This window comes from Clytia hemisphaerica, unplaced genomic scaffold, assembly GCF_902728285.1.
Source record: "Clytia hemisphaerica strain Z4C2 unplaced genomic scaffold, Clytia hemisphaerica genome assembly, whole genome shotgun sequence".
NCBI lineage: Eukaryota > Metazoa > Cnidaria > Hydrozoa > Leptothecata > Clytiidae > Clytia > Clytia hemisphaerica.
Genome location: NW_027103968.1, coordinates 374,007 through 389,899, shown reverse-complemented (window position 1 = coordinate 389,899; position 15,893 = coordinate 374,007). Strand labels below are relative to the sequence as shown.

Here is a 15,893-nt window from a genome sequence, read left to right as displayed (position 1 = left end):
ATTGTTGAAATACATGTGTTACCATTATTGCAATGTTTATTTTCAAATAAAGAACATTGTCAATTGGATCAAAGTTTTTCTCTCTTTTTCCACTTTGACCTTTTTTGCGAAGTATGTCTTAAATTGATTCGTATCGTTTCAGAGCACTTCCAGTACTCCTGTTAGCAATACCAGTACAAATACCAACGGTCGAAACGGTCGTTTATCACCTAACTATAATCGCACTGGTCCAAAGAACAACAACAACAATAATAACAAAGCTCCCTTCAATCGTACGGGTAGTTTACGCACCAACTCTAACGGTAACGTAGTCGGACATCACCATCGAAAATCTTCTAACAACAATTTCCAATCGCTGCAATACGAACCGAGCAAGGGAAACGGCAGATATTCTGCATCCTCTAACAAATCAAATAAATACCACAACCAACCTCATTCTAACTCTGCTCCTACGACACCTCGAGGCTCGCATGCTTCAGGTATCCCTCCATCCACGCGTCAAGCTCTAGATTACAGGCTTTCCAATCAAGGTTCACCGTTGCCAAGACGACAGCAAAGTAATGTTCCTTTCAACCAATCGAATTCCAATCAACACTTACACCATCGGCGTGGCCAATCCCACCCAGACCAATTTTCCGCACGAGACCAACAACAAAGTCAACAAATGAGTAATAGTTATGACTATCAAAACAATGAACAAAATATGGGTGCAAGGTCAAGGTCCATGCCTGACCAACGAAAAGGCCCAGGCCCCGTACCTATTCCTCAACATAGGAAAGAAACGTCAAGTCTTGAAAATCTTGATTCGTATCATTATGGGAACCATCCTCAGCAACAGTATGATCCTTATAGAGAACAAAATATGGGACGCTCTGTTAGGCATCTACAGGAGTCGAGGTCTTTGCCTAACAAATCTGTTTATTCGCAACCTCCAACGCATTCAGGACATTATAATAATAATGCAAACTCTGATAACAGACCTAATTATCATCCTCCTAATAAAAACTCTGATATGGGCTTTCGGCCAATTGATAGTAATTATCAACAGCAGCAACAGCCCAGAGACAATAACTATCCTCAATATTCGCAAGCATCTGGTGGATCCGATTTGGATTATCGGAATTCACCGGGCGATATGCGCCGTCCTGCCTCTCAACCCACCTCTTCATCGTCTCCTTTAAAACAGCATCCCCATCTGCAACAAAGTAACAATTTTAAAAGGAACGATTATGGGGGCTCAGCCAATCACATTTCTAATGACAAATCACGTGATTCGTATAAATTACAAAGTAGCCAATTAGAACCTGCCAAACGAGATCGTGGTTCAGTTTCACCAAGACAAATGCAACCACCTCAATTACAATCAGGTATTTTTTGTCGGTTTCGAATCTTAAGAATGCTTCCAGCACGGAAAAATTGGTTTCCCTAGTCTTCTAACTTTCCCGAACTTGAAATTCCAAACTAATTTGATCGAATAAAAATCCACATCTGAAAATCAACAATACCTAGGCTAGGGAATCAATTATTTTTTCCTGTGCTTACTGAACCTAGCTAGCATAACAGCTTCTAGCGTGTGTAGGATAAAATCAGAGTGATTGAAATCAATCAACCGTAATCTATGCGTGAAGTTTAACGACTTGTATGTTTAAAGTGACTGGGCTTTTTAAATTCTTTTTCACTTGTTTTTAGGGTTTGTTTTTTTGTCTTTCCAACAAAATTTAACAAGGTTGGCGAGCTCGATACTTTTCTGGGAATCTAGCCGAATGCTTTATACTTACTTTAACATTTTGTTACCTTTTAACTCTTTATACTGTCTTTCTCCGTATCAGGTAGTGGACGTTATTCACCGGTCACGTATTACGATAACGAGTTGATGAACGGGACGCCCTCCAAGCAATATTACGACAACATGATTTCACAAATCAACGATCAAATTGCACGTGTCAGTGAGGGGAACGTGCCAACGCAACCGTTCAACGCGACGGTTCAGAACACGGTCAAAGCTCTGGAAGACGATGACAATGAATGGTGTTGAAGACAATTTCTCACGAGATTCTTTCATTAATTAATATGCCCATTCTTATCCCTTTTACTTATTTTTCTCGAACCCATGATCATCTTCCCTAAAATCAAAATGGGGACGAGTAATGTAAATTGTCAGTCATTAAAAATGATCTTGGTTTTTTTTAAAGCGTCTGCAAATTTACAACAACCATCCTCCCTGAAAATTTAGTTTTGCATTTATATCATATATCGCCATCGGATTTGTAATTATAATATAATGATTTATTTTTTTAATTTTTATTTTTTTGCTTTTGAGGAAAGTATTTGAAGTTTAAAAATTAATTTAATAAAATTGTAAATTATTTTCAAAAGAAAGAACAATACGATATTTATTAAACGAGTGAGACTCTCAATCAATCTCAAACCATTCCTCGTGTACATGGAGTCATATCACCCGTTTCTTAGCACAGTTTTTGAATTTTATAATTGATTTTTTTTAATTCCTAATATATACATCTTTGTTTAAAAGACCAGAAAACCTAATGTGGAAATATGGAGAAAGTTCCCATCAAACGTGCCCCATTTTTTTTTACTCTATCGTATTGCCATCAAAATTATAACAACCATGTTGTCTTAAAATTGGAGCGTATTTTGGATCTAAAGTTTCAAGCCCAGATAACTGCTAACCGCCCTTGAAACCTAAAACTTAAAAATCTTTTTCTTATGGTTTCTTGGGCAAGGAATATCTGGACCGAATATCAGCCGGAAACTATTTTTTCAAGATTAGGGTCTTTTGAGCTAATTCTACAAGGCTGGCTCGTTCGATTTCACTGAATTTTGTTCCTGAAGACTAATCTTTAAAGTAAAAGTCTAGTCGTACCAAATGAAACTTAGTCCCGTGATTTGGTATTTTGCAGACCAGTCCGTAAAGCATATGTGACAACGACAACCTCGAGAACTCGAAAAATAAAGGAGCTTTTGACTGGAAATCAATGCTATATTTGGCATATCTAAGATAGAATGCAAGATCATTCGCATCATAGCATTACCTTAATTGCATGAATTAAATTCGCGCCCAGTTGCATGCGTTTTTGATATTTTGGTTGAAGAACCAGAGTCGTCCAGATCATCACATTCATCGTATCCCTTTAGAGCAGAGCGTGGTGTGCGCAGAATGGATGATTTCTTAGGGATTTATATGGGTTTTTTCTTCTCCTGAGATATGAGAATCCTATTGAAAAGTAATGAGATTTTAGCTGTTTCTCATTTTTTAGAAACCACATAAACTCGAGGTTCAGCTGCTTTCGCCATTTCAAAACATGAACTATCAAAATATCTCTAACTTTCTTCCTGATTTCTATTGTAATCGATCTCTAAACAGTATCACCACAAACTATTTTGTTTCTGCTTGGAAGAAAGCTTTTCCAACCCTATCATTTCAAATGAAGTGTCATTGAAAGAAGGTCCTTTTACCATATCTCGAAGAATGTCTTCTAACACCAGACACCACTTTCTTTTTAATGAAGGTGATGAAGCCGCATACAGTGATACCGCCATTGACGCCCACGAAGATCTAGAATCGCCGCCCTCTAATTCACCAAAGTCCCTTAACAAAATCACTTGGTTGAAAACCGGAGTCAAATCACTTGCTAAGAAATGCCAGATAGTGGATGATACGGATGATGGCAAAACCAATCTCATCCAATCTATATTCAACTTGATCAATGCTAATCTCGGTACCGGTATTTTAGCAATGCCGTTTGTCATCCGGCTTGGAGGATACTGGGGGATTTTAATCACGGTAATTGTGGGGTTGCTTGGCAACTACACTGGTAAACTATTGGTCAATCTCCTTTATGAAGAAACTGAAGACGGGCGGCGGGTTCGTGTGCGCGATAGTTACGCAGACATTGGCGAGGAGTTCAGCCCTCGTTTCGGACGTCTGATGGTTCACATAATGAACTGTATTGAACAGTTTTCACATTGTGTTTTGTTGCTCATCATGCCAGGGACAGTCATTGCTCACACATTTCCTAATTCTGGTATGAGCGAATCAACGTGGATTTTCCTTTTATCGTTGATCATCATTCCAACCATTCTGGTCCGTAAAATGCACCAGGTTACATGGACATGTATTTTGTCTGTTGTTATGGCGACAGCCATCAGCATTTGCGTTTTATTGTACAGTTTGACAAATCGAACCCATTGGTACAGTGAAATGATGCCGGATTTTGATGCTGACGTCACTCCGATATCACTGGGAATTGTCATGGTAACCTTCTCATCCCAGGCCTACTTACCTTCCATCGAACGTTGCATGCGCGAACCAGAGTTATTCGAACCGTTGATGGATTTCTCTTATACCATTGTCACTGTCTTCAAATTTGCTATTGGAATCATTGTTTTCTTGGCGTTTACGGAGAAAACAGATCAAATCATGACGTTGAATTTACCGCATAATATCTTTGGTGACGTCATTAATATTTCTGCCATCATCCTCTCCTTATCTTTCTACACTGTGCCAATGTTCACAGTATTCGATATCCTGGAAAACCAGATCGTCCTTCCGAAAAAATTAGAAAAGCTGCTTGACACTGAAACAAAGTTATTGGGAAGCCCTTACCTAACACCTAACCTTCTCTTTCGATTTATGGTGGTCATGCTCTTCATCTTGATCGCAGCAGGAGTTCCTCATTTCAGTTTGTTGATGTCGTTTGTTGGTAACACCACAGGTACCATCCTTGTCTTGCTTTATCCAAATCTGTTCTACATCAAACTTCGATGGCAGACCATTACTAACATGGAGGTGGTTTTGAATACTTTGATTATTTTGATGGCCCTCTGCAGTGGTTGCATGGGTGTAACATCGGCTGCTCGAGAGTTCTATTCAGTTTTCAACGAAAAAACATAAATATTTTGTATAGTCACAAAAAAACTAATCAATCAAGCGTTTAATATCAGCAAAAAAAGCGTTGGTTTTAAACTTAAAAGGTTTTGTTTTTAAATAAGAGTGATGTCGTTTGCTTTCTTATCAATTTTAATTCACAATCTTTTTCACATTGGATTGATACGGATGTGGAGCAAGATTTGGCAGAAAGAAGAAAAGAGAAACATTTGCTTATATAAGTATAATATAACAATAGGAAGACACTGTCCTGATATGAAATATGTGTCTGATATAAAACGGAAACACGTATGTAAAAATAATACCTTTAACACAATACTCCTGAAAAGTTCTCATCGTAAGGTAATGATACCATAGTATAAGAAAGCCGCGGCTGGAATGATAACATCTGAATTTCTGTTGTTCTATCTCTGTCGTATTTGATGACTATTTGTTGATCAATAAATCAGTCATGTGGCATATTTAATGGTAAATTTTATTGGTTTGTTGTTTAAAAGAACTCAAAAATTAATAAAGTGCCTCGAAATGCCTTCACAATATTTTAGTGAAACCTTTTCGACCGCCGGAGGCGGTTTCTTTCATAGTGGTACGCTAATCTCGTTTTACCTTGGCTCATTACTTTGTCTACCATTTACTTTCGGTTTTTTAACTAGATTACCCAGGTGTTTCTCTTTTTTTTCCCTGAGTGTCTTATATTCGGAATTGAATAATCGAAACATGAAAAATGACTATATTGTAATCTGTTTTCAATGAATAATCTAAAACTTACTGGAGATGACATGTTTATCTGGTACATGACATTTAAGCGTTAATAATGTGCGCGCGCTCTTTCGCGAGCGCGATGCGCGATTGCGTGATGGAAGGCGGTCGTTTCAGTGTGGTTTACATCCACACTGTGACCTAGTTAGAAATCAATGAAAAAGTACATCAAGATAATACTGTGAAAATTTCAAGCCAGCACCTTCAAAATTTATCATTCAAACCGACAGGAAAGTAGTCATCTTGAATATAGTTCTTATAATTTTAATTCTGGCGAAAAACTATTGTTTCCACAAAATACCCCTAAAATATGTCCAATTGGGTACAGATTAAAAAATATCTAGCAATGAAAAAACGTTTTTTGAAGGTAAATAAGAGAAAAATTTCAAAAACTAAATAGCAATAATAAACTGACAATCTTGATGTTCTTATAAACCACGGAGACAGAGATAGAACAGCAATTAACTAAAAAGACAATGCAGTACATATTCCAGCCGCGGCTTTCTTATACTATGATGATACTAACGGGAGAAGCCTCTACTTGTGGTAAATGTTGGAATGCAGGTATTTAATATTTTTGTGATGTTAAGGATTATTTTCGTTTTTTAAAAGATATGAAATTTGGTGAAAGTATAAATCTTGTAAATATAAAAATTAATTTCTAAATATATGATGAATATAAAAATTGTTATTTCAAAAATTTGAAAATCGATTTACAATGCTGGTCAATTTCAGAATATTTACATTTAAAATCAGCTTGTTTGCGCGGCTTTTTCTAAGTACACACTTTTTTATATGAATTTTTGGCTGAGCTGGCTAAGTATTTTTTGGGATAAACTTTCTGAATCTGAGAGTGGGATATCCTTAACATATCTTATTTTTCATAAATTTTTCTTATAAAACGTAAGCGCAAAAACTCATCTCCTGTTAAAAATGATGTTGCCTTTAAATTCTTACCATTCTTTATTCTTGTCAATTCGCAAAATCTCACCCTCAAGGTACTCTTTAAGATGTTCTTAACATTTAGGCAAGTTTTAATCCTGATATTCTCATAACCAATATTCTTATATAAAAAAGCGTGTATCCAGAATACGGTAGGGTCATATCATATAACGATGAGTGTCTCAGAAAATGAAAGAGTGTTAAAGTTTAGTGGTAAAAGTTTTACTAACGAAACGCTTTAGTTCGGTAAGAGCTTTATGAAAGACTTTTCAGAAAAACAAATACTACTTGGGGATGGGAATGTTATATTTCTTTCGTATTCGTTCGGTTGTTTTCTTGTGTCTTTGCTGTCGTTCTCGAGCTTGCTTCTCCTTTTTTTGTCTCTCCAATAAACTCGTATCAATATCAGGCCGTCTGAAAAAAGTCACAAGGAAAAAAAAATTATTTTTACTGTACAAGAATTTGTTTTTTAAATTCCTGATCACTACAGTAGTAAGGTGGCCCACAACTGTTACGCCTAAATTTTCTTTCACGCCAAAATTTGAATAGTTTCACGCCAATCTGAAATTTTCTACGCCAAAAATTGAATAGTCCCACGCCAAAATTTGAATAGTTTCACGCCAGTCTGAAATTTTCTACGCCAAAAATTGAATAGTCCCACGCCAACATTTTAATAGTTTCACACCAATTTGAAATTTTCTACGCCAAAAATTGAATAGTCCCACGCCAACATTTTAATAGTTTCACGCCAATCTGAAATTTTCTACGCCAAAAATTGAATAGTCCCACGCCAACATTTTAATAGTTTCACGCCAATCTGAAATTTTCTACGCCAAAAATTGAATAGTCCCACGCCAACATTTTAATAGTTTCACACCAATCTGAATTATTTCACGCTGATTTGAATTTTGTCCACTCCAATTTGAATAGTATTTAACGCCAAATTTAATTATTTCACGCCAAAATTTGAATAGTCTCACGCTAAAATTCAGATAGTAGTCTCAAATTTCCGCTCAAAGTAGCAAAGTAACAAAAAAAGCTATCTTAGTCTTAGATGCCAAGAGAATAGGATACAGCAGAATTATGACAAAAGAAGGAACCTAATAGCCGCTAATTAATTTTTCGAAAACTTTCCACCCAGGACATTTTTATTCCAACCCCCCCCCCCCGCTTATTGATTTTTGAGATTTTTTCTAACCCCCTGCTTATTGATTCCTAACCCCCCGGCTATTAGGTACCCGAAAGTAGGTAGCTGAGAGTAGACATTATTATAAACCAATCAATGACAAATTTTATGCTGATTACAAAATATGTCTGAAAATCTTGCTATCTTGAGGATACGAGATATTCAATATTTGCCACTTGCCTTGCCTTTCCTTATCAGAAAAAAAATCAAGTGTATGTGCAATAGCCTACGGGAAGTAACCCCATCAAGTTTTGATCCATCATTTTTACCCCTGATAAAATCCCATCGGGTCTGTGAGAAAGGGGCGTATGAAGCAAGTGAGAACCACTATGTTCTTCGTGTGCAAGCAAACTAACTTTTTTAAATGCTCATTTATGCCCTAGAGTTCACAAAAAAAGAGATGGTGAACCCGATTTTGAAAACTTTACAGGTCCCCTTGTGACGGGCTTGAAATTGAAATTGAAAATTAGATCTTCATCTCAAAATTCCAAAAGATATCACAACACGGGTCTGAAAATCAACATTTGAAGAGCTATAGTACGAATTATGTCTCAAAATGACTATCTGAATTTTGGTGTGATACTATTCAAATTTTGGCGTGAAAGAAAATAAAGGCGAGAAGAAATTCAAATTTTGGCATGACTGTTGTGGGCCACCGTACTACAGATTATAGTACACGGAAAGAAATGGAACGGTGATAAATAAAAAGCGTACCCTAAATCCTTAAAAGCGTCTTTCGGAGGATACGGAGAAGGTTTGTTTTGCATTCTTGCCTCAGCAACAATTCTGAATCAGTAAGAAGTAAAATAGTTATCATAGATAATAAAGGTGAGCATTGAATTCTTCTTGGCTTCAAGATCGAGTGATCATGTCTGATCATGTCAATCGGACAGAGGGTATCGGCATCGTTTTTCATTTATGCAAACGCAAGATTAAGTAAAAATGCTCTAAACTAAACTTCACATTAACGGAAAGAAAGAATGTATTACTCACAATCCATCATCATCCATATAAATCTTTTTGGCGGGACATTGTTCAACTTTGTCTTTTTTATGTTTCTTTCCTTTCTTCGGACTCAAACGAACTGAACCAATGTAACTATCACGCTCAAAAAATCCTTTCAAACTAAACATGAATAAAAAATGATAGGGGAAATTGTGCAATTTACACTTTAAAATCTCTGGTAAACAAGTGATACTTTTATGGACCTACCTGGTTATGAATTTAACACATATATAATTGATATCTACGTGAGCTAATAGTGACGATATATCAAAATTAGTCGTTTATTTCTTATAAAAAAACGTCCTATTTGTTTTTTCAAAATTTTTGCTACCTTCACTTTAAGTGCACTCATTTCCAATTTTTTCTGTCCAAAACTATGGCATTTCTTGTAAATATTGATGAAAAATGGCACAACTTACACTTTACCAGAAGCAAAGAGATAGGTTCCTTCCCCATGTTTTTCATCATTTTCCCAATGTCCTTCGTAAACATCCCCATTGTCGTAATAATAAGTTCCATAGCCATGACGTTGTTCTTTCCAATTTCGTTTACCGTCATAATGATTGGGTGAGGGCACAAAATCATAATCCCCTTCTTCTTCTTCATCATCTTCAGATTTCTTCAGAAAATCACAACAATTTCCCATTTCAATTCTGCTATAAATATTTGGAGAAAATTTTTCTGAGGCAACCAATTTTTTTAACTCTTAGATAAGTTAGTTAATGAGGCATAATATGAGGTTGTGAATCTTACAAACATCTAGCTTATAAGAATAAAATCAATAACTCTTGATAGAAGAGAAAAAAGTAGTTAAAAACAAATTGTTATGGCTCAACCTCGCTAATTCGGGATGAATAATTCTCATGATCAACTCTCATCGCTCAATCTAAAGCCCATCTCAAATTCGTTTCACCAATCTCTCTTGCTGGTCGGTATCAGATAGTTGTGTAAAATGGGAAAACATCTAAGAGGAAACAGATCAATGTTGGTGTTCCTCAAGGCTCAATTCCTGGTCTTTTATTCTTTTTAGTCTATGTATATAATAATCTCCCAAATAATCTCGAATCAAAACTTAAAATTATTTCTGATGAAACTTATCCATCCTCCCTTGTGATGGATCATCTTCTCAACAGAGATCTAGCTAGATTAAGTATCCAATCTATCCTCTCAAAATTCGAAATGAGCGTTTTCGCAACACATTTTTCCCTTTACATCTCTCAGTGGAATATCTTGGACAGCCATATAAAAGATCTACAGTACCTTCTGTTTCCACCTTTAAAAAACGCAACTTTTAAATTTTTAAGACTTGCAGGAGGAATCATGGATTGCGTGGCCATCAGACCTAGGTTAGCCTGGTTCCACAAGTGGACCCCGGTCTGACTGCCATGCGCATCCACAAAGAATGTTAAAGCAGAGTCGTTTAGAGACTGGACCATAAGGTTGGTGAAGGGAAGTACCTGGATGAGGCAGGTGGTAAATCAAACGGGGAGAACTGCGAAGTTATGGGGTTCTTGCGCAGAGATAATAATAAAAGTCGCAATAAACTGCAGTGAACGGCGACACCTGGACGCAGGTGAAATGTTGACATTTAAATTTGGTTGTTTATTGTGTGTAACTTTACTTTATCATTTGGATGGATTGAAATAAATATGCAAGAGCTGAAAAACTCTATTCTATTTCGTTCTACTGTCAATCTGAATTCCACTGTAAATTCAAGTCCTCCCCGTCCTCTAGCGGCGGGTCAGATCTTAAACGCCTAGGGCATAAAATTAAATATTCGCTTATTGCGCCAGGAGAGGACCGATCAACCTCTCCCGCGCGACAATAGTTTTGGGGATACCTTTTGTTGTTCCATGACGAATTCCATCATAAATACTATCCGGACTTCCTTTAATTCATGAATCTTGGAGATTTAGTGTTTCGTTATTTTGGCTACGTAACCTTCTGACCATCCTAGTGACACGCCTTTGAACGCCCTCAATTAAGTTGATGTCCTTACGTAGTTTTGGTGACCATAAAGATTGGGCATACTCAAGATGAGGCCAGACAAAGGTTGTGTACAGAATGAAGAAAGTTTAAGGCTTAGGTCTCGGAAACCTCTTCTGAAGACTCCAAAAATGGAATTTGCTTTTTTCACTTGTTTTGATATACGTTCTTTGAAGGATAAGTCAGAGTCTATTAGAACACCAAGATATTTTTCAACTAAAACATGTTAAAGTTGTTCACCTCTAAGTGAATAATGGTGCGCGTGGACAATATTCCATTATTTAACGAGGGTGAGAACATGACACTTACTTTTTAAATGGGATAAACTTTCGCGGGGATTAAATTTCGCAGTTGGACCTGTCCGCGAAATTCAAAAATTTCACGGGGACTTAATTTCGCAGGTGGCACTATTTGGTGACAATATTTTCACGATTTTGTGACTTTTACTGTCAAAATCATGCATGTTGGTTGTTGAAATACACATTATTAGCGCCTCTTTGACGTCAGTAACCATTCAAAAAGTATTTATTTGACATTTTTTGAGTTATGTTTAGAAATATTTCGCGGATGATGCCCTTTCAAATTTCCATTGGGACTTAATTCCGCGGATTTTCGCGGATGACACCAAAATCCGCGAAATCCGCGAAATTTAATCCCCACGAAAGTTTATCCCATTAAAGTATCTGGGTGAAATCTTAGTAGCCAATCACTTGACCACTTTTCAAGTTAGTATATGTCTTGTTGGATAGCCAATGTAACTGCCAAAATGCAGCTAATTTGTCTTTTAGTTTTACGTTCGTTTTCATCGCTTCTTTTGTACTTAGATTTATTATTTGATAGGACTTTCGTAGTGAAACTGTAAATGATTACTATATAACTTGTATTAGTCTCACGTGTATTGTCTATATTATGTGTCTAGGGAGTTGCGTATTGTAATGTATAGTACCGTATTGTGTGTATAGTTATGTGTTCGTCCCTTGAGGATTGTCTAGTTGTTGTATGAGTTGTTGTGATGTGTTATAAATATACGTATTGGAATTGTGAGTGTCAGTTGACAGTATCTGACGAAGCGTACGTGTGTGTTCAGCCACAGTGTTTTTAGTAAGTGTCTATTTCTTCTTTATATGTTATATCTTTATGTAGTCTTTGTAATCTACTTGTGTATCTCTTTATATCTTGACTTGTACTTTATTTGTATTTCGTATTTCGTTAGCTAAACGTGTTATTTTATTCATTTTAGCCATTTTCCACAGTGAAGATGCGTCAAAGAAAACCTATGGCTCCGTTTTAACTAAAGTGTCGTTCGTGACTTGTGTTGACTCTTATTTCGACTCGATCGACATTTACAGTAAAAACACTAATGAACAAACTCGTACAGTGATATCAGCGATATTGATTGGCAGACTTGACTTATGGAATATAGTTATGGTTTTGAATGTTAAATCCAACGAAGAAACACCGGTGATGTCTATTGCGGAAATTTGAATTCTATTTCTTGAACGTGAAACAATATGTCGCTTGAATTAGCCTACCAGTTTGGCTCCCAGAGAATCAAATTTATTGAAGCAATATCTCACTCATGTCGAACACTCGAGTATATTTTCACAAGTAATGACGATATTGCATTGGCCACTTGGATGTTCCGTGGTGAGCGTGAAGCATTGTCGAAACTTCTGATCGATTTTCTCAAGTTTTATTCAGAATACGAATTTCTATTGTCAAACTGCCCAGAAGACTGCTATCGTATGCTCATTAGCAATAATCGACTCCGTGCAATATGTCATGTGAAAGATGTTAGTGAGTTTATCAAATTGCAACAACGTAATTATATGGCCCATATCTTACGCATGGATATTGGAAGAAGCTCGAAAATGCTAACTTTTAACGATAATGCTTATAGCAAAAAAGGAAGGCAAATGAAATCTCTGCTTGAAAATGTTGCTAATGATTCCAACATTGATGGTTTCTGCAACTATGCTCAAAAATTATTTTGTTAGCAATGATATTTTGTCAAGATTATCCTATCCAGATCGCTTCGGGCACTATTTTAACCTAGGAATAGGAAATAGTAAAATTTATATATATATATTGCTAATATTCTCTTCTCATGCAGTGTTGAGGCTTTCCTCCCTCTTGAGACGGTAAAGCTTGGCTCCAAAAGAGTCAACAAAGAATTCCGTAGGGAATTTACCTTCTGTCCACTATTTCTCTCAGTTTGAACCACAAGTGATTTTGTGGTTTAGAGATGCTGGCTAAATCGATCTAGCCTGCCAGGGTGCAGTATGCAGTGCTGACGAGTCCCAATAAGGACGAAATGCATATGCTGCTCTGCCACCCAAATCTCCTGAGTGAATATAGTTGGACAGAAATTCTTATTTCTTCACATATATATTCTTTATCTCCTCTCATGCAGTGTTGAGGCTTTCCTCCCTCTTGAGACGGTAAAGCTTGGCTCCAAAGGAGTCAACAAAGAATTCCGTAGGGAATTTCCCTTCTGTCCACTATTTCTCTCAGTTTGAACCACAAGTGATTTTGTAGTTTAGAGATGCTGGCTAAATCGATCTAGCCTGCCAGGGTGCAGTATGCAGTGCTGACGAGTCCCAATAAGGACGAAATGCATATGCTGCTCTGCCACCCAAATCTCCTGAGTGAATATAGTTGGACAGAAATTCTTATTTCTTCACATATATATATATCTGGTCTGTATTTTCACTTACTGTAAAATCGAAAGAGAAATCGTGTATTTTTAAATACGCCGTTCCTTAGCTCAAATCAAATGACTTTGAAGGTTCAGTGAAATGGTGGCCGAATTGCCCATCCATGTTTTGTCAGATAGTCCAAGTTAGAGCAGTTGACGGTAAATAATTGGTGTCAAAAAAATTGCGAGTATCGATCAAATTAATAAGATAAGTTTCGTCAAACTGTCAATATTATTGATTAGAATCGATTGGGTCAATAGACCTCTTTTTAAAGAGGCAGCCATGTTGAATAATTATGTACTCCAGCATAAAATCAATGATACAGCCATGCATAATTTTTAAAATATGCATGACACAGTAATTATGCATGGCCGTATCATTGTTATTATGCTGGAGTACATAATTATTCAACATGGCTGCCTTTTTAAAAAAAGGTCTATGTATTGATCATATCAATATTATCAATTTATACACCGCAATCAATATTAATTATTATATATTATTATATATATTATTAATATGATTTTTTATTATAATAATAATCTTTCTCTTTTATCACCCCTGAGGGTATATCTATGTACATAATCATCCATAATCACCCATTACCACCCATAATCACCCATAATCACCTATAATCAGCAATCGGCTACCTCATTGGCTGTTTTTCGTATGGTATATAAAGGAATGCACTCGTGCACTCGCTTGTGAAGTCATTCTAATACACCTTTCCCGGGGTGTTGTTTGGGATTTTATGTTTGAGTGTTTCCCTTAGATATAACTTAGATAGAACTAGATTAATTATACCTCACAGAAAATTTGACCGGCTAAAAACGCCGTACGACCCGGCAATCGTCCGTACGGGGACGTCCTGCAGCGTACCTTGCGCGGCCCGTAGCCCGGCGACCGGTAACAGTGGAGTGATGAAATTTGGCATGCTCCCCCCTTCGATATGCTTGACGTCTCCAGAAAGTTTCAAGTCGTGAGACCTACCCAGTCCGGCGCTAGGGGAGGGGGTCATTCACGGTCCCGTACGGGTTCTTTACGGTCTCATAGCGCCCTCCCGTCAACTTTTCAGGACTTCAGACCTATTTTTTCGGAATCTGCACCCAAAAAAACATGAAACATCAAAACCTGGATAAAAATTTTAAAGGTGACTTTGACCCACTTCGATCCGGGGACCCCTAATGCGTGAAACCAACGCTTTAAACCACTGGACCAACTTCTAGCCGTGCTTTACAGAAATTTTTCAGCGATGTCATACCTTCGTTAGCTTGACTTGGCCCAGATGGAAACAAATATATAATCATATTCCGCGGAATACAAAATATAAAAAAAAATCATTATTCCGCGGAATAGCTATTCCGGCCGGAACAGCTATTCCGGTTCCGGCATTCCGTCGTTCCGCCGTTCAGCGTTTTGTCTATACCCGCAATGTTTAATGAACGGTAGGATGGTCGTGCACACTGAAGATGACAAATGGGGAAAGAGGGTTTGTTTTCCTGCAAATTCCTGTATTTGTCTCAAACATTTTCGTCCATGATTATCGTTTTTAATTGATATTCAATCAATCGATTTATTATCGATTAGCTATCAATTTCAATCAGATTGGTCACATCTGTGTAAAGACACGACCCACGGCATGGCCCGAACATGTTCGGGCCTCTTGATTGATACTTTTTAAAAATGGCCCGCACCACGTGGCCCGCGCAGTTTCGGACCATGCTCGGGCCAGATTTATGAAAACTTACTACGATCGCGCGTGTTATTTCAGGACCCAATATTTATATTTTAAATTCCTTATTTTAGCAAACAAATTTAACAAATTTCATCTTTATTCAAATATATATTGTTCAAATATAAAAGTTAATCATCTATTTTCCAATTAAGTTAGGAAAATTATTAAAAAGAATGATTTGAATCTTACATAATATGGTCTTCTTTTTATTCTTTGTCCCGTTCCCTTTTCTCGTGGTCTTCTCCTATTCGAAGCAGAATTTTTCTGGATCGTTTTTTGTACTGTTATACAACTTTGTGAATCAAACTGGTATTTGGAACTTTGAATTTGTCTAATGAAAATATTTAACAATGGATGATGATAAACCAGGAAAGGTAAATAAAATTGTAAATACGTACATGGCCCGAACATGGTCCGAACAAAATGTTCGGGCCAATTCAATAATACTTTTTTGTGGCCCGAGCATGGTCCGAACAGGCCCGAACATGTTCGGGCCATGCCGTGGGTCTTTCAGTTTGGTACAAATGTTTTGCAATTTTTTCCCAGACTTTCCTACTCGTGTGGGAGGATATAATCTACTGTATAATAAACCATCTCCATACTTACAAAAAAGTAAGATTGACAGTAAGGGCCATAACCACACAGAAAATAAACACAAATGACAATAAAAAA

At 36.9% G+C, this 15,893-nt stretch overlaps 4 protein-coding genes and 1 long non-coding RNA gene across 7 annotated transcripts in view; 3 read left to right on the top strand and 2 right to left on the bottom strand.

The window, feature by feature from the left end:
- Positions 1-2,392, top strand: part of LOC136810401 (muscle calcium channel subunit alpha-1-like) — a 31,250-nt gene extending 28,858 nt beyond the window's left edge. For all 3 annotated transcript variants that reach the window (XM_067066965.1, XM_067066966.1, XM_067066964.1), the window contains 2 exons: positions 143-1,367; positions 1,830-2,392. In XM_067066965.1, the coding sequence (XP_066923066.1) occupies positions 143-1,367; positions 1,830-2,035 (1,431 nt within the window). In that variant the 3' untranslated portion in view covers positions 2,036-2,392. The remainder of the gene's footprint in view (positions 1-142; positions 1,368-1,829) is intronic.
- Positions 2,393-3,456: 1,064 nt separating this feature from the next.
- On the top strand, positions 3,457-5,302 carry LOC136810402 (vesicular inhibitory amino acid transporter-like). Its single transcript, XM_067066967.1, has one exon. It carries the CDS (start codon positions 3,491-3,493, stop codon positions 4,913-4,915), a length of 1,425 nt encoding a protein of 474 aa, XP_066923068.1. The 5' UTR covers positions 3,457-3,490; the 3' UTR covers positions 4,916-5,302.
- Positions 5,303-6,260: 958 nt separating this feature from the next.
- LOC136810404 (MORN repeat-containing protein 3-like) lies at positions 6,261-15,889 on the bottom strand. The gene is made up of 5 exons (XM_067066969.1): positions 15,828-15,889; positions 9,221-9,457; positions 8,790-8,921; positions 8,511-8,582; positions 6,261-7,024 (listed from the first exon to the last, which is right to left on the bottom strand). The coding sequence occupies exons 1-5, from the start codon at positions 15,854-15,856 to the stop codon at positions 6,895-6,897; spliced, it is 600 nt and encodes a 199-aa protein (XP_066923070.1). The 5' UTR covers positions 15,857-15,889; the 3' UTR covers positions 6,261-6,894.
- Positions 10,598-15,893, bottom strand: part of LOC136810403 (uncharacterized) — a 277,730-nt gene continuing 272,434 nt past the window's right edge. Inside the window, exon 7 of the mRNA XM_067066968.1 lies at positions 10,598-10,610. The gene's annotated coding sequence lies outside the window, so the exon portion shown is untranslated. The remainder of the gene's footprint in view (positions 10,611-15,893) is intronic.
- LOC136810519 (uncharacterized) lies at positions 11,673-12,083 on the top strand. Its single transcript, XR_010847118.1, has 2 exons — positions 11,673-11,888; positions 12,028-12,083. It is a non-coding gene; the product is annotated as an uncharacterized lncRNA (long non-coding RNA).

Excerpts from the sequence above, each read along its gene's own strand:
- LOC136810402 (XM_067066967.1), top strand. The coding sequence starts at position 3,491 with ATGTCTTCTAACACCAGACACCACTTTCTTTTTAATGAAGGTGATGAA.
- LOC136810404 (XM_067066969.1), bottom strand. The coding sequence starts at position 15,856 with ATGGCCCTTACTGTCAATCTTACTTTTTT. Across the intron at positions 8,922-9,220 it reads CTCTTTGCTTCTGGTAAAGT|TTTGAAAGGATTTTTTGAGC; the intron begins GTAAGTTGTGCC and ends ATTCATGTTTAG. Across the intron at positions 7,025-8,510 it reads GACGCTTTTAAGGATTTAGG|ACGGCCTGATATTGATACGA; the intron begins GTACGCTTTTTA and ends GACTTTTTTCAG.